General features: G+C 42.4%; 1 protein-coding gene across 10 annotated transcripts in view; it reads right to left on the bottom strand.

Annotated features, from left to right (window-relative positions):
- FRMD4A (FERM domain containing 4A) overlaps positions 1-18,253 on the bottom strand; it is a 679,547-nt gene that overhangs the window by 113,052 nt on the left and 548,242 nt on the right. For all 10 annotated transcript variants that reach the window (XM_017529828.2, XM_017529827.2, XM_037739021.1 and 7 more), the window contains 2 exons: positions 8,636-8,692; positions 7,700-7,722 (listed from right to left, as the gene is read on the bottom strand). In XM_017529828.2, the coding sequence (XP_017385317.1) occupies positions 7,700-7,722; positions 8,636-8,692 (80 nt within the window). The remainder of the gene's footprint in view (positions 1-7,699; positions 7,723-8,635; positions 8,693-18,253) is intronic.

The raw sequence follows: 18,253 nt of genomic DNA, 5'->3' as shown, positions 1-18,253 counted from the left end.
GATACAGTGCCGTAGTCATGAAACTTTTTGCTGTTCACAGGTATAACTCAAAATATGACATTTTAATATGTTAAATAAATGCTTAACAAAAGAAGTAAGCTGTCATCATACAAAAACTTCCTCCTTACTTGGCTTCTAAGCAATTTGCATAGGATGTGAAGAATATCATCCTGCAAAAAAACACCAAAAGACAAAAAAAAAAAAACCCTATCCCTAGCCAAATACTTTTTTATGCTTTGAAAATGTGAATTACATACTTGAAAGCTCAGTGAAATGGACTTTTGTGCACAAAACAAAGCTTTCTGTGACAATTTATAACTTTTACACTTAACCATTTAGCTTCAAATTTTTACAGATTCTGTTTCTTTCAAAAGCTCTTGCTAGTGTGAAAGTTTCCAGCTGCTCTTCAATTACTCATGGCCCATAAAGCCATTTTTAAATCATGGGAAAACACCACACACAATTCTTGTGTGTGTGTGTGTGTGTGTGTGTACAATAGTATATAGGAATCATATTAATTTTAATTCTTCCCACAAAAATTATTCTTTGGGCTGATTAGTGTGTTTCAAGTTTGACAGATAAACGTTTTTTTTTTTTTTTCTAGGACGTTTCCAATAGAGAAATTTGCAAGTTTAAATAGATATTAAAGATACTGTTAAGTTATATACATAAGTTTGAAATGTTAATCATTTCAAACATAACTGAGTATTTTTTCACTAATTATCTAAAAGTCTCAGCAAATCTATTTCTCGTAGCAGCTGTTTTCTTTCAAGTGGCCAATTAAAAAATTGCAGGGAAATATGCCCCAAATGATCTAATAACGATCTGAAACTGAGCTTGCTTAGAGCTGTAACAGTAAAACCACTTATGTAAGTGCAAGGAAATGATATTGGTATATTAGGAATTGTGATTTACAGACTGCTGCTTTAGATTAATCAAGTTCTCCATGTTGTAGCTGGCAAGAAAATAACTTTGTTATCTTTTTAAAGATTGCAATAGATATAAATGTTTATATTACTTTAAAAAAAAAGTCATTTAAAAGAAAGCTAGTTCTTCGTGTTCTTTCCTGTTGATCATCTAAAGCTTTTCCTTTAGCCCATGACTTCCTATAAGTCATCCTCTAGCCTGGCAAAAAAGACTTACAATCCTGGAATTTTCAGATACCAGTAAGTTTAGCTGAGTTTATATTAATTCACAAATGGCTCTTTGTAAAGTCAGAACAGATTTCAAAGAGAAAAAGAAAAAAATCAAGAAGGTACTTTTTTTTTTTTTGGTGATAGAATTTTTTTTTCCCTCCACACTAGTGAGCACACCATCCCATGATTTATAGAAGATAAAATACTAAAAGGTCTTCACATGTTTGCCTCTAACTGCTCTCCTGGGCACCTAATAACATGTGGTTTGTGGAAGTTAATGGGAATTTTTCAGCAGAAATAAATACTCCAACTCCTCTCCTAAAATGGAGGTGAAAATCAATTTTCCCTGTTAATGAGGGACTGCTATCTGTTTCTATTGATTAGGTGATGAATTGTTTCATTTCTAAAAGCAAGCTGTTTTTCAGTTTTTGTTTTAAGGAAACAGAATTAGTTAACTTGCAGATTCACACCACAGGCATACACTAAGATTTCTTAGCCACTACACACTAAGCTCTGATAAGCTGATATTCTCTCACTTGGACAGGCATTTCATCTGGAACAGATGTCGTATAAACTGACCCCCAAGTCTTCAATCACAACATGAGTTCTTTTCCTTTGGTGACTGTGTTTATTTGGAATAGCAAGCCTGAGACACAGGGTGCCGCCCATTGCCTCTTAAGCATGCGATGGACTCTGCTGAACAGAGTCCGCCAGGTAAGCAAAATGTGGCCCAAGAATCTTTACATGGAATTTCCTTACTGTCTGTCTTTTTTAGGTGGTATTTGCTTTCTGGTCCTAATAAATTTCATGCTGGGAGAATCCTGTTTTAGTGATTAGCATCAGTATATCCAGTCCTCGGAAACAAAGGTATTTCCAGATCCCAGAAGATGGTCCAGAGTAACATAGCTTTACCGATCTGGTTTCAATAAATCTTGTGAGCAAAAAATTCTATAGAGCAGATTTTTTTTACTTGTGTCTGTTAATGTATGGACCATTCTTTCAAAGATAGTGTGATTTTGGCATTTATGATTTGCATTGTTTAGCACAAAACATTTTTAAAATGTTTCAATGTTGTAAAATGCTAAATATTGTTTTTTATTTTATTTTTTGAGACTGGGTCTCATCACTCTGTTACCCAGGCTGGAGTGCAGTGAGGCAGTCTCGGCTCACTGCAGCCTCTGCCTCCCGGGATCATCCGGTCCTCCTGCCTCAGCCTCCCAAGTAGCTGGGAATACAGGAACACACCACCATGCCTGGCTAATTGTTTTTGTATTTTTAGTGGAGGCGGAGTTTTGCCATGTGGCTCTGGCTGGCTTGAACTTCTGGGCTCAAGCAATCCGTCTGCCTCAACCACCCAAAGTGCTGGGATTATAGGCATGAGCCTCCATGCATTGCTTAAAGTTGTTATTTTAAGAAAATTTGTGGCACATTTTTAGAAAGATCAGAAGGGCTGACAGAGTTGAAGTGATTCTCAAAATCAGGGTAAGGAGATTGACTAATAAGGTTTTCGGTTAAGGTCTCGTTAGAGACAAAGACCAAAAGAGCAGGTTTTTGTATGTAGTACCTCCCTTAATACAGAGTTGCAATAAAACTTATGTTAAAGTAAATTAGAATGTAACTAGAAAATGTGGATGTCCTATCAGTCCATTAAATGAGGTATTCTCTGCACTGAACTTTTTAAGGAAGAGAATATTAGTTTTTCTACCATAATCCAAGAGTTGAAAAAAGTTTTGAAATAGAAAACATCAGTGCTCCATTCTCAAAGTCCTGCAGTGTTTACGATGAATAAAGTATGTATGAATCATAGATAATGTCTGTTAGTTGACCAATGGTCAACAGCAATTATCGAGAGAGAATGTTTTGTTTTTAAACTGCATCAGCTCTTGTCTTCCAAATATTTGGTCCACAGCTGCCTTTGTTAACAGCTTGGAGGCTTCTGAATTGTTTTTAAACAGAAATGCCAACTCTACTGACTTCCTGATTGTCGACAGACATGAGGTTCTTTGTTTTACATGTATATACATCAGGAAATGAAATGAGATTACTACATGCTGTGCTAAGGAAAACAATAAAAGTGAAAAAATGTTATTTTTAGATAAGACTATTTCCTAAACCTTTAGAGGTATCATAAAAATTTGTCCACCATGTGGTAGAATATGAACATGTGTGGCCCGTATCTCTTCCTATGGCGGAAAATACTAATTATCTATCTATATTACAGTCAGTTTCTCTCACTCAGCACGCCAAACCTGACATTTCAGTGTAAAGTCCACCATGACAAGGAAGTGAGCTATTCTGTTAACGGGAAAGAAAAGAGAGTTGTGTAAGAATAAGCCTTCGGGCATCTGCTGAGCAAAAAAGGGAGCCCAAAAGAAGAAACGGAAGAGCCAGTGAGTTTCATAAGAAAGGCTGGTTACAGTTCAGAGTTGACTTTATATAGTTCTCTTTCTATTAAGGTGTATCAGCACTTTTGACTTCTTTTTTTTTTTTGAGAGTTTTGCACTTGTCGCCCAGTCTCGAGTGTAATGGTACAATCTCGGCTCACTGCAACCTCCACCTCCCAGGTTCAAGCAACTGTCCTGCCTCAGCCTCGAGAGTAGCTGGGATTACAGGCGTCCACCATCACGCCCAGCTAATTTTTGTATTTTTAGTAGAGATTGGGTTTTACCATGTTGGCCAATGTGGTCTCTAACTCCCAACCTCTGGTGATCCACTACCTTGGTCTCCCAAAGTACTAGGATTACAGGCCTGAGCCACCGTGCCCAGCCCTTGACTTCTCTTTTGTAAAAGTAACCCTCTTTTCTCTTGTACCTCAAGGAAACTGCTCCCATAATTTATGGATTAATACTCATTCCACATAAATGTAATTTGGATACAGTCCCTGAAATGTAGATATCTAGTATAATAGTATCCTGAAGAAAATAGCCTTTTGGGAGGTTATATATTCAGACCTCTCAGGCTATGAAAGAGTTACCTTATCTTTTGTGGTGGCCATTCATTTAAAAGGTTATTGGATCCTCTATATTTTAGAATATCTTAGATTCAACTCTAGACCCTGTATTATAGCTAGAAAAGCCTTCCCTAGGGTTCTGTGTGCTCTAGGCTGATATTTTATTAATATTATTCAGGAAAACATATCTACAGTATAGAAGTCAAAGCCATTCTTTTAAATACAACTAAGGTTGTATAGTCATGCATTTAATAACATAGTGATAGATGCAGGAGGCAAGCAGATGCAGACAAGGAAATCTGCACTGGGTCTTGCCCGGGCGTGCCCGCGAGGGACCGGAGCCCACATGCACACTGGGAGAAGGGGGTGGAGCCACCAGGAATTCACACCTTATGCAGGGGAGGAGCCTGGCATTCAATCTGTGAGGTGGGATCCTGTTGGCAGAACCCCTGTTTCTTTGCTGAGAGCCTTCTTTTTGCCTAATAGTCCACTCTCTTCACCCTTCAATGAGGTCTGCATGCCTAATTTTTCCTGGTCGTGAGACAAGAACCTGAATTTTAGCTGAACTAAGGAGCAAAAAATCCTGCATCAAGAGCAAAAACAACTTTCTATAAAAAACATAAATTTTATATAAATTATATAAGTTATGAGAGTGAGACACCTAAAATGCCTAATGCTTAGCCACTGAAGCGAACGTGGTCAATTTCAATGTGTTGGGTATCTTCCCAGAAGTAGATGGGAAGGAATGTGTAATTACTTCTCTTACTCCAAAAGTTTAGGCCACTCAAGTTTACTAGTTTCTCTGGATCTCTGAAGATGGCTTTACTAGCATGGGCCTGCTACAGAAAAAGGGTGTTTATCAGGGACTCACATGTAACAGATCACCCACACTGTCCATGGAGTAAACAGACCTTATGGATAAAATGTCTGACCTCTCCCCTCTCCTGACAGTGAATTCTCTTCCCAGAGAGCTGCCCTTACAAACAAATTGCTGGGTAGCAGTAGCACTTTGACAAATGGAGCACAACCCGGATCCTTTGTTTCTTTGAATTCAGCCAACAAGCTGGCATTCCAAAAGCTCATTAGGGGGCCATGAATTACTGCTGAGGCCAGGCCTACACTTCCTTCTCCCTGGCAATCCATGTGGCCACATGTTCCCATGATCCGGGGGCCAGATCATGCTATTCCCAGTTGACATTCCATCCTGTCAGGGTACTCTCAAAATAAAAAATATTTACAGCAGAGTTCAGAGCTGGCGAAAGAAATGTGGGGGGAAAATCGTATCTTCAGAGTAAGTAGACTAGACACTGGAATCCATTGGATTTGTGGTTTTTAAATCATTTTTTTCATGGGACTTCAGAAATCTTTGTAAGTAAATGTGGACTGGCACTTATCAAAACCTCAAATTCCAAGGCCAAATGAACGTCATAAAACAGTAACAAAGAAAAATTGTAACAAGGATTTAGTTTCTATAACCTGAAAACATATGTTCTGCAAATGCACTAAATGGTTACTGGCCACCTACAAAGTTCAAGGTCTGCAGCCAAGGCTAGTTACAGTCATTGTCTATTTAAAAATTGACTGCCACTGCTTTGTATCAAAAACTTGGAAAACTTAAATAAAAGGGGCCTAGAAGTCTTTTTATACAAATATTCGAACAGAGCTTGAAGAGATGGGATTTGAGATTAGAATCAGCAAACTGCAGCCCCCTGGACAAATCCAGTCCTCTGCTTGCTTATGTATTACCTATGAACTAAGGATGGCTTTTACATTTTTAACCAATTAGAAAAAGAAATCAAGGCTGGGTGCAGTGGCTCACACCTGTAATCCCAGCACTTTGGGAGGCCAAGGTGGGCGGATCATGAGGTCAAGAGATCAAGACCATCCTGGCCAACATAGTAAAACCCCATCTCTACTAAAATACAAAAATTAGCTGGGTGTGGTGGCATGTGCCTGTAGTCCCAGCTACTTGGGAGGCTGAGGCAGGAGAATTGCTTGAACCCAGGAGGCGGAGGCTGCAGTGAGCCCAGATCGTGCCACTGTACTCCAGCCTGATGCCTGGCAACAGAGCAAGACTCTGTCTCAAAAAAAAAAAAAGAAATCAAAAGAACAGTATCTGGTGATACATGAACATTTGTATTAAATTCAAATTTCTGTATCCATAAATAAAGTTTTATTGGAATGCCGTCAGGCTCATTCATTTACTTATCCTATGGGGCTGCTTTTGCACTGAGGAAGAGTTGTATAATTGCAACAGAGATTGTACTGCATGCAAAACTCAACATATTCACAATCTGGCTCTTAACAAAAAAAGCTTGCTGATCCTTGTTTTAGACTATAAAATAAGTATTTGCTTTTGCCGAAATGTCTACTAAGAACAGTCAACATAGTGAAACCCCATCTCTACAAAAAAATAACTAGCCCAGTGCAGTGACTCATGCCTGTAGTCCCACCTAATCGGGAGGAGGCTGATGCAGGAGGATCACTTGAGCCCAGCAGTTGGAGGTTACAGTGAGTCATGATTACATCACTGTACCCCAGACTGGGTAAAAGGAGACTGTCTCTGAAAAAATTTAAATAATAATAATAATAAAAAGAAAGCCTGAGAAATGTACAAGGAGAGCAAGAAGAAAGCAGTTGAGACCTGAAAATCCAGTGACAAAGACAGCCAAGTACAGGTGGCCACAAACAGAAGTAGTTTTTGCTGTATTTACAGATGAAATCCCTCAAAGCATGGGGAAACACACAGGTTCTTAGATGGAGTAGAGGTATGATTTGTGTTTCCTTTTACCACTAATTTGCTAATTTCCTGTTGATGGGCCAGAACTTTATGCCTTGATGCTTTCCTTTCCTGTTCACGTAGTTCACTCTTTTTGTCTCTAAACTTTGATCAAACAGAATCCCAGGAATAATATCTGTCTTTGAGCAGACAGTCCTGCTAGTGGCTGGCTACACCCTCTGCTCTGTGCAGGATCTGGTGATGATCACGAGAGATTTCAGGACAATTTCAGCGATCAACACATGGTGAAGAATGAAATAGATAACAAGTTTGCAGTTTTACAGGGTTATTAACACCATTTACAGATTCCCAGTAGTTGTCTGCTTATATTTTCTCCAACACAATATCCTAAGACAGAAGGAAAGCAGAGGTGGGATGATTTTATGTTGTAATACTTTCATGAATGAAATTTCCCTGTAAGACATTTTGTCCCTTGAGGGGCAGGGACTACATTGAGAGAAAAAAAGACGTCCACATACTTGTTAAAACTGTTGGGTTAGCTGCAACCATAGTCATGCCACAGTGGTGATTCAAGCCTCCACGAGACATTTGAGTAGCCTGTCCAACCTCAGGACAATGGGCGTGTGACAGGGCCCGAATGTCAGCTTTCCAGCAATTTCTGGGCTTTGCATGTAGTGGAGAATATCTCCCTTGCTATTACTGTGTTTTCTCTGCCTGTTCTATCTGTTTCAGTTGGCAAGTTGAGTGTTAGATCTCATTATTAACATGTAACATTAATAAACTGTCCACCTAAAAAGGACACGGTGAATAGTTTCTTTTAATAAGAGAAGCAAGGGCTTACATTTTAAACCAGAAAAAAAATAGTAAACTCACCTAGAAAAATCTCCCTTTGCCTCCTGTAGAAGAGAAAATTCAACATCAGCAGAACACACTAAGCCAGTGTTAGATGCTTTAAAGTACATTCTATAATCACGACAGTTTCTCTATTGAATGAGTTCAGCTTCCTACCATCCTATTTGCTGCAGAATACAATTAAAATGGAATGTATACCTTTGCCATTTGAATATGAGACATGAAATTAAACTCTAGAAAGTTGTATACAAAGACAGTGATTCATAACAAAATGCACATTTCCACCTCTAAGCCTGGGTATAACATGTTCTAGTTTAAACATTCTAAATATGAACATGTCTCTGGATAGAACTGTTCATTTCTAGGGTTGCTTTTTGTTTTGGTTTGTATTTTACGCTAGTTCCAAATTATACTGAAGACTCTGGAGGTAGGGACCAGGGAAACTTTAGCAAATCCAGGACAATGCCTTGAACATAGTAGTTGCTCAATAAATACTTGTTAAAGGACTAAAGAAGTGACATCATTTTAACTGATCGTGTCATTATTAAGCTAATACTCTGCAACATATATATATTTTTCAAAACCTAAAGAGCTTTTCCTTGTCTTTCAAGGGGGCAGAATATGATTTTTTGGCAACTAACTGTATTCACTTGGCTTTCTCCAGCGTGGCAGTACCAAAGAAAATGGGGTCAGTATGTGATCTGTTTCTCCCAGGCTCGGGTTAAACACACAACTTTGCTTTACAGGGATTTGCTGTCTTAACATTTTGAAACACTATAAACCCCTGTTTATTGCTATGGTATCCACCCGTGTCTCTATTGCTCTTTGTAGCTTGTGGCTAAAAAAAGGTAAGATGACAAGTAGTGAGTGGATACGGCTGCTGGCCACGCCCTGTAAGTCTTCTTTCTTTTCTTCTACGTATGGCGCTGGGACATGAAGAGGAGGAGAACAACTTACCTGTAAAATATAGGAAGCTAATTCAAACACCACTTCACTGTCAACGTCAATGAGCTCCTGAAAGGAAAAAGCAGCAAAGGAAGAGAGGTTTGGTATTGAACAACCACTTTTTTCTTCTTTTAAAATGACAGCTCTTCTTTGGGTAGATAACTCGAGCCCAGGAGTTTGAGACCAGCCTGGGCAACATGATGAGATCCCGTCTCTACAGAAAATGAAAAAATGAGCCAGGCAGGGTGGTGTACACCTGTAGACACAGCTGTTTTGGAGGCTGAGGTGGGAGGATCTCTTGGCTTCAGAGGTCGAGGTTGTAGTGAGCTGTGATAGCACCAATGCACTGCAGCTTGGGTAATGGGGCGAGACCTGGGCTCAAAAAAAAAAAAAAAAAAGCCTCCTTTTCTGAGGAATTTCTCAGAATCTCCAATACTCACAGCACATCTTGAGTCTCTGAGACCTTATTCAGTCCTAAACGCTCCCCACATCCTCTTTACTGCTCTGAGCTGGGAGGGACTAGCAGACCTGGGTCTGCACAGTTATCTCAAATGCCTCATCTTTAAGTCTTCCGAGAAATTAAGAGGTGGACTAGGCCCCACCATTTTACAGACCTGTTTGTTCGTGTTGTTAATCACGGGACTAGGAATGCTTGACAACCAAATGCATTTTCTTTATAAACTAAACTTCAGAACTTTATTGAAAGAAAGGCTTTATTGAAAGGCTTTTTTTGAAAGAAATATTATAGTGGGATTGTGACTCTTTAACATTAAATAAAATGTAAAAAAATGGTTTCTCGGTTGTACGAGTCACATTTCTTTCATGTGCTGAGTAGTTCAGTGTCGCTAGTGAGTATGTGCTGTCAGCTCAGATACAGAACATTTCTAGCGTTGTAGAAAGTTCTCTTGGTCAGCATTGCTACAGAGTGTAAGTTTAAAAATGTTGTCCGGGCGCAGTGACTCAGGTCTGTAATCCCAGCACTTTCGGAGGTCAAGGTGGGCAGATCACAAGGTCAAGAGATCAAGACCATCCTGGCCAACATGGAGAAACTCTGTCTCTACTAAAAATATAAAAATCAGCTGGGCATAATGGCACATGCCTGTAATCCCAGCTACTTTGGAGGTTGACGCAGAAGAATCACTTGAACCAGGGAGTCAGTGTTTGCAGTGAATTGAGATCACGCTACCATGCTCCAGCCTGGGCAACAGAATGAGACTCAGCTTCAAAAAAAAAAAAAAATGTTTCTGCCTATTAGTTCTTCCCCCAAATACTTAATTGTGATCTAGAGACTTGGTCTTAAAAGCACTTAAACCTCTCCTTGGTTTCTGAAAAAAATTCTTTTTTTTTTCTCTCTCTCTATATTTATATTTTTGAAATATGTATTTCAGAATATTTATAGTTCATATCTTTTCAAACAACCTTTTTCTTTTTTTTTTCTTTGCGACAGAGTCTCGCTGTGTTGCCTAGGCTGGAGTACAGTGGTGCGATCTTGGCTCACTGCAACCCACCTTCCAGGTTCAAGTGATTCTCCTGCCTCAGCCTCCTGAGTAGCTGGGACTACAGGTGCATACCATGACATCTGGCTAATTTTTCTGTATTTAGTAGAGACAGAGTTTCACCAGGTTGGCCAGGCTGGTCTTGAACTCCTGGCCTCAGGTGATCTGCCTTCCTTGGCCTCCCAAAGTGCTGGGATGATTACGGGCGTGAGCCACTGTGCCCAGCCAAACCAATTTTATTGAAGTATTACTGAAACACCTCAAAAACTGCATATGTCTAATGCAGTTTGATGTGTTTGGACAGATGCATATACCCATGATACCACTATCACAATCAAGGTAATAAATAAACATATCCATCACATCCAAAGATTTCCGTGCGTGTGTGTGGTGGGGGGTGGGTGGGTATGTGTATGGTAAAAACACTTAACTGGGTGTGGTGGCTCATGCCTGTAATCCCAGCACTTTAGGAGGTCAAGGTGGATGGATCACTTGTGCCCAGGAGTTTGAGGCCAGCCTGGCCAACATGGTGAAACCCCATTTTTACTAAAAATATAAAAATCAGCCTGGCGTGGTGATGCCTATAGTCCCAGCTACTTGGGAGGCTGAGGTGGGAGGGTCACCTGAGCCTGGGGAGGTTGAGGCTACAGAGAGCCATAATCATGCCACTACACTCCAGCCTGGTGACAAAGACCTGCCTCAAGAGAAAAAACAAACAAACAAACAAACAAAACCACCAACAAACCCACTAAACATGAAAACACGATCTACCTTCTTAATAAACTTCTAAGTGCACAATACTCTCTCCTTATACATAGTTCACGTATTAAAGACAAAGAGAAGCCTGGAGTTCCTCAGCATGACAGAATAATAAACAACTTAATTGATAAATTTCTGGTATCAAGCTTAAGCTGAAATGTCCATCTTTATTTTTCTTTCCCTAATATCATTAGATCCCATAGTGGCTGACTGGGTGACAGAAAGTTACAGGTAGGAGAGGTTTAGAGACCAGCCAGCCTGACCCTGCGCTTTGACTGAGAATGGAATCCAAAAACATTAAGGGACTTTGCAAAACCACAGGGCCTTCATGGCACTTTAGGGATTGGGAACAAACCCCCAACTACTTGTCCAGTATGTGACCGTGCCTAGGACTTACATTTCCCCCCAAATCAAGAGAGACTCAGTTGCAGCCAACATATTCTCAGAACAATATCTATAATCTGAGTTTGCTTAACAAGAGTTTCCTTTCACTGGCATTACAAGCCAGACTCTGATTCATGGATTTTCTAATTATTTTTTGAGAGGTCCAGAACTGGCTTCTGCAATTTAAAACAATGCATTCAAGCACACCTGAATCTTTTGAAGGAGAGATATCATTCAGGCTCTTTCAGGCCCGGGAATTTCAAAGATGGATACTAATATTTGCTCTGGAACCACCTTATAAGTATGGGTTAAAAAAGCTCACGAGGCCAGGCGCAGTGGCTCACTCCTGTAATCCCAGCACTTTGGGAGGCCAAGGTGGGTGGGTCACCTAAGGTGAGGTGGGCGGATCACCTGAGGTCCGGAGTTCCAGACCAGCCTGACCAACATGGTGAAACCCCATCTCTACTAAAAATACAAAATTAGCTGGGTGTGGTAGCACACGCCTGTAATCCCAGCTAATTGGGAGGCTGAGGCAGGAGAATTGCTTGAACCTGGGAGGCGGAGGTTGCAGTGTGCCAAGATCGCACCATTGCACTCCAGCCTGGGCAACAAGAGCAAAACTCCATCTCAAACAAAATAACTCATGAGAGTTATAAGGAAGAAATTGGGGACAATAATTCCTTACGTCTCACCAGCTGAAACAGCTTTATGGCGGCTTGATAGAGACTGTCAGTGCTGGGATGCGGAAGAATGTTTGGAATTGCAGTTCCGGGATCAGCAGATCCTATCAGAATGTAAATCATTTAACAGTGTAAAATGGCTTCACAGACACACTGTCCAGGGTTTCCACAATAGATGGTTTCTACTCTCACTATGTTCATTTCCATTCCCACCTGAATGCCTTGGAGTGCACTTGTTAGTGTACTGCTGTATATACGCTTTTCTGTCAAACATTTACACCTGTGTTGCAGCCAATGGTCAACTGTGGGCTAATATTTAATGTCTGCTGAGAGGCTTATCTGATGTGCAACTCAAAGCCAACCATCAGAAAATAACACTTTTAAGTGCGAATGTAGCTTTCAGTTTGCCATTTAATTCATCTGCTAAATGAAAATGTCTATATCTGCATAGAGGTGGGGGAAACAAAGAAAGGTCTTTTATTTTATTTTACACAGCCCATTATGTGGTTCCAGGAGACTGTCTTTGGTGAACATTAACTATAATGTAACTGTTATCCACAGGAAAGCTACTAAATGCACCGTTAAACATCTAACCTGATTGATCCAAGCTCTCTCTCACCATAGTTGTTCTCAGGGTAAGTTAAGTGAGAGCTGGCACCTTTACTGTGGTGACTTTTCAGGTGGAAAGTCTGACCTTGGCCATCTCCCAGTGAAGATATCAAAAACAGGGAGAGCCGAAATGTGGCCAGTGAGAGGGAAAATCATTAAAGAATGAGGTGCCCCAGACACTGCTCATGCTTACAAAATCTGTTGGGAAGAGCTGTGTGATTACTTCGGACCTCTCCCATTTAACACACATTGAGTTTAAGGATCATTTCACTGGATGTTCTCAGAGAACGCCACAAAGATGGAAAGGGTGTGGACAGGAACAGTCTGGGGTGGCAGGGTGGACAGGAACAGTCTAGGGTGGCAGGGTGGACAGGGACAGTCTAGGGTGGACAGGAACAGTCTAGGGTGGCAGGGTGGACAGGAACAGTCTGGGGTGCCAATATACTGGCAGTCTTTGCCCAATTTCCCAGTGTCACTCGTTCATGATAGATTTTCCCCCTTGTACACTTCACCCTTCCAGGTGACTTTATCCTTAAGATTCTACCACGATGGAGCAGAGCTTTAGGCTTCAGCTCACTCTGCAGATTTCCCCTGGTACTCTAAAACCTGAAAGCCACGTTCCACACAGAGGAGTTATTAGACGTTTTCAGGGGTCTTCCTAGCAGAAATGTGCTCCCATATCACATTAAATAAATGACTCTTCCAGCCGGACATGGTGGCTCATGCTTGTAATGCTAGCACTTTGGGAGGCCGAGGCGGGTGGATCACGAGGTCAAGAGATCGAGACTAACCTGGCCAACATGAAGAAACCTCATTTCTACTAAAAATACAAAATTAGCTGGGTGTGGTAGCACATGCCTGTAGTCCCAGCTACTCAGGAGGCTGAGGCAGGAGAATTGCTTGAAACTGGGATGTGGAGGTTGCAGTGGCTGAGGTCCTGCCACTACACTCCAGCCTGGTGACAGAGCAAACCTCCCTTTAAAAAAAAAAAAAAAAAAAGACTCTCCCTTTTCCTTATCTGACTTCTCCAACAGTCCAGAGGTGGCTTTTTTTTTTCTTTTTTCTTTTTTTTTTTTTGAGACAGGATCTCACTGTGTCACCCAGGATGCAGTGCAGTGGCACAGTCTCAGCTCACTGTAACCTCCGCCTTCTGGGTTCAAGCAATTCTCATGCCACAGCCTCCCAAGTAGCTAGGCTTACAGGTGTGTGTCCCATGCCTGGCCAATTTTTGTATCTTTAATAGAGATGGGGTTTCACCATGTTGGCCAGGCTGGTCTCAAACTCCTGATCTCGAGTGATCCGCCCACCTCAGCTTCCCAAAGTGCATGAGCCCCCATGCCTCGCCAGAGGTGGCTTCTTTCATGAGTTTCTGCTCAAGCAGGGGAACTACACTGAAGGAGACCACAAAGAGGGTGTGAAATATCATTCTTTCCAGGGGCTCTGGGGTTTCCCCTTAACTAAGGACAAAATGGGGTCATGGGAGGAGGAGCAGAAGAGGCTTCCAGGAGACTTGGGGGTGGCTTCCATCTGGCCTTATGCAGGGGCTGAGGTGTGACATTCCTCTGTGCTTATGCAATCCACAGCTCTATGGTGAAGCCCCCCAGTGCTCCTGCAGCCATCGGGGGAGGTGTTTCTGCAGGGTCCTACACTGAGCTGGAACCTTGCCTGGGAATCTTGTGCTGTCTGGTGGGCAGGGAATAACTTTCCTTGAGACTCTGGAGAAGCCCAGGGCGATGCCGGCGGGAGGGAATGCAATGTCTTTTGGTGACTGTGGCCACTGGGTGCACATTTGGACATCTGCTTTCCTTACTACTGAATAATGCATGCTGCTTCCCTTGATCTTTTGAGAAATAGTATGGAAAGACAAACTGTGACCATCTGCAGGAGTGTGTGTGTGCGCGTGCAGGTGTGCTCTGAGTAGGGGTGGGAAGGGCGGCACCACTTCCTCCCACGCCATGTTGTCTTATCCCAAGTGACAGAACTGCCAAAGGAAGAGGCCTGAGGTCATTTGTCAGCAGTACCATGGCTAACAATATTCTCAGAAAGATTTTCATCCGAGGGTCTCCAAGTGTTTCTAGCAAGTAGCCCCGTGGGAACCCCAAATGGCAGGTGTTACAGATGTTCTCCAAGAGTCCTGAGAGTCGGAGGACCTCTTTGCTCAGAGGAACTTGGTGGTGGTCTTTACACTTAACCAAGAATCTTAATGAAAAGCAGTCCACCACGGTCCGGAATTGCAGGAATTCCAACTCTCATGTAAGACGAATGAGATAATTCCATGAGAAAATGTAATTGACAACCACATGGTAGGTTGAGAAGATTTTGACGAGGACGATCCTTGCAAAGTCCACTCAGAAGCACTGGCAGGGCTGGCCCAAGGCCTTTCCTAATGAATTCTCACCAGTTTACATCACGCTTATTCTTACCCACGAAACATCTAAAGATTATAGTATCATGGCATTCTCCTGAAGATTATTTCTACTTTTCCCTGAAAGTCCTGTATTCTGGTCTTAACCACCCCATGCCTTGGGGACATGGACTAAACTACCTGACCTTTAGATTGTTTTTCCTTATCAGTAAAATGGGGATAACAATTTCCTTTCCAATTATTTCACTGGGTTTGGGGAGGGATAAATGGCGAAGTGATTTGGAAACTATAAAACACACTACAAGTATTAGGTCTATATTATTTATTTCTGCTGACAACTGTCTGTAGATAATCTGAACTCCACAGTTTTGCCTTTGTTCTTCAGTATGTCTTAGCATGTATAGGAATCTTTACTAACATTTTCTTTTAAAACAGATGGGTAGTTTGTGTGTGTGTGTGTGTGTGTGTGTGTGTGTGTGTGTGTACTGGTTAACATGTCTGTGATGGTGTATTCTGCGCGTCAACTTGATAGGCTAAGGGTTGCCCAATTTATTTGTTTATTTATTTATTGGTGAGACAGGGTCTTGCTCTGTCGCCCAGGCTGGAGGACAGTGACACCATCTCAGCTGACTGCAACCTCCACCTCCTGGGTTCTAGCGATTCTCGTGCCTCAGCTTCCTGAGTAGCTGGGATTACAGGTGCCTACCAACACAACTGGCTATCTGTATTTTTAGAAGAGATGTGGGTTTCACCATGTTGCCCACGCTGGTTTCAAACTCCTGGGCTCAAGTGACCCGCCCGCCTTGGCCTCTCAAAATGCTGGGATTACAGGTGTGAGCCATTGTGCCCGGCCCCAGGTTGCCCTGATTAAACAGTTTCTGGCTGTGTCTATTGGAGTGTTTCTGGATGAGATCAGCACCTGAATTGACGGACTCAACGGGCCACCCCCCCCAGTGTGGGTGGACATCACCCAATCTTTGAAGGCTTGAATAGAACAAAAAATGGAGGATGGAGGAGCTTGCCCTTTTTTCATTTTTCTTTCTTTTTGTCCCTCGCTTTTTGAGCTGGGAAATCACACCTCATCTTCTCTTGTCCTTGGACTGAGACTTATACCATTGGCTCCCTGGTTCTCAGGCCTTTGGACTGATACCACTGGCTTTCCCAGGTCTCCACTGCAGACAGCAGACTGTGGGATTTCTCAGCCCCCATGATCTTGTGAGCCAACTCCTCATAAGAAGTCTCTTTCTGTGTATCTATACATATCCGATTGGTTCTGTTCCTCTAATACACCGTATATCATGAAAGTGGGACACAATGCCCATATTTAGCCCAGCTTGCTCCCTTCCTGCAGCTTTGTCCCTCATTGCACAACTTATCATGACTACGCAGAGCTGCCCCTGGGGCAAATAGGGCCTGTGGTGCAGGATGAGACTGATGCGATCTTGCACAATTCCTCACTCTTAGCCCTCTGCCAGTTTTTCAGCATCAAGTCACCTCATGTTTGTCTAATGATCCAAGAGGTGAATGGCATTCACGATCAGCCGCGACCCTAATTCTGACCCACTGTGATTTCTCATGCTGTCCGCCCTGCCGCATACAGCCCCTGTCAGGATCTCAAGGAACTGCTCTTTTATTAACTTCTATTTGTAAAAAGATTACTTTTATTTATTTATTTTTGTCGAGACAAGGTCTTGCTTTGTCGCCCAGGATGGAGTGCAGTGGCACCATGATAATTTGCTGCAGCCTTGAACTTCTGGGCTCAAGTCATCCTCCTGCCTCAGCCTCCTGGGTAGCTGGGACCATGGTGCATGCCACCATGCCTAGCTGAATTTAACTTTTTTGTAGACGGCTCTCACTATGTTTCTCAGGTTGTTCTTAAACTCCTGGGCTCAAGTAATCCTCCTGCCTTGGCCTCCCAAAGCACTGGAATTACAGGTGTGATCTACTGCATCTGGCCTGGGATCATTCTTTTAGAGGTCATGGGCACAGCCAAGGTGACAGATCCATGTCAGTTTGATTCTTGAAAGTTGAAAAAGAAGGTGTCTGTCTTTTCTTTTCTCACTCCCCCTCTGGCCTACAAGGGCACGTGCTAAACCTGCATCCATCAAATTAAGAGGTAAGGACAAGAGCTCTGGAAGTGTGAGCCTGATATTTATGTGGTCCTGTAGAATGTGACTCTGGCTTTTGGCTTGGTTCTCCCACCTACAGATGAGATGAGATGATGTCATCTGATCATTAGCAAAGCATGTTGAAGATACTGAATAAAGACCATTTATTTCAATATCAACAAGAATGATAGCATTTAGACCTAAACTGTGCATGTGGCCCAAGGATGTTTACTTAAACTACTCTTTTTTTTAAGAGACAAAGTCTCTGTCATCCAGGCTGGAGTGCGCCCTAGTGTGATTCTAGCTCACTGTAACCTCGAACTCATGGGCTCAAGTGTTCCTCCCATCTCAGCTTCCTAAGTGGTTGGGAGTACAGGTGTGTGCCACCATGCCTGGCTAATTAAATAAAAAAAATTTTTAGGCTGGGTGTGGTGGCTCATGCCTGTGATCCCAGCACTTTGGGAGGCTGAGGTGGGAGGATCACCTGAGGTCGGGGCTTTGAGACCAGCCTGACCAACATGGAGAAAGCCTGTCCCTACTGAAAATACAAAATTAGCCAGGTGTGGTGGTGCATGCCTGTAATCCCAGCTACGTGGGAGGCTGAGGCAGGAGAATCGCTTGAACCTGGGAGGTAAAGGTTGCAGTGAGCTGAGATTGTGCTATTGTGCTCTAGCCTGGGCAACAAGACAGCGAAAATCTATCTAAAAAAAAATTTTTTTTTTAGAGTTCGGGTCTTGCTATGTTGCCCAGGTTAGTCTCAAACTCCTGGCCTCAAGTCAATGGCCTTGGCCTCTCAAAGCACTGGGATAAAAGGTAGGAGCCACCACGCTTGGCTGGCAGAGGCTCCCAGACCAATCTGGACCAGACCTGCACCCTCCCAAGAGCATCCATAAAGCAGAAATTTTAAGCCTTTTCCTTTATGTCATGATTTGTTCTCAGGGCAACGCAGGCAACAAAACTTGGCGATTTCTCCAGAAATATGCAAATCCTTGCTCCCCGGGATTGGAAAGGAACCAACTAAAAAATAATTTTCTGAGCATCAGCTATGTGCCAAGTACAGTGACAGGCCATGGAAGATGAGCTTAAAAATCCGCTCAGAAAAACGCTGGTACCAACTTCTCCTCCAGCTAAAGCAGCATATTTCAGCTGGGCGCGGTGGCTCAAGCCTGTAATCCCAGCACTTTGGGAGGCTGAGGCGGGTGGATCACGAGGTCAAGAGATCGAGACCA

This window comes from Cebus imitator, unplaced genomic scaffold, assembly GCF_001604975.1.
Source record: "Cebus imitator isolate Cc_AM_T3 unplaced genomic scaffold, Cebus_imitator-1.0 Scaffold61, whole genome shotgun sequence".
In the NCBI taxonomy this organism is placed as follows: Eukaryota; Metazoa; Chordata; class Mammalia; order Primates; family Cebidae; genus Cebus; species Cebus imitator.
Note: the sequence above shows the minus strand (reverse complement) of the source record. Positions and strands in the feature narration are given on the sequence as shown.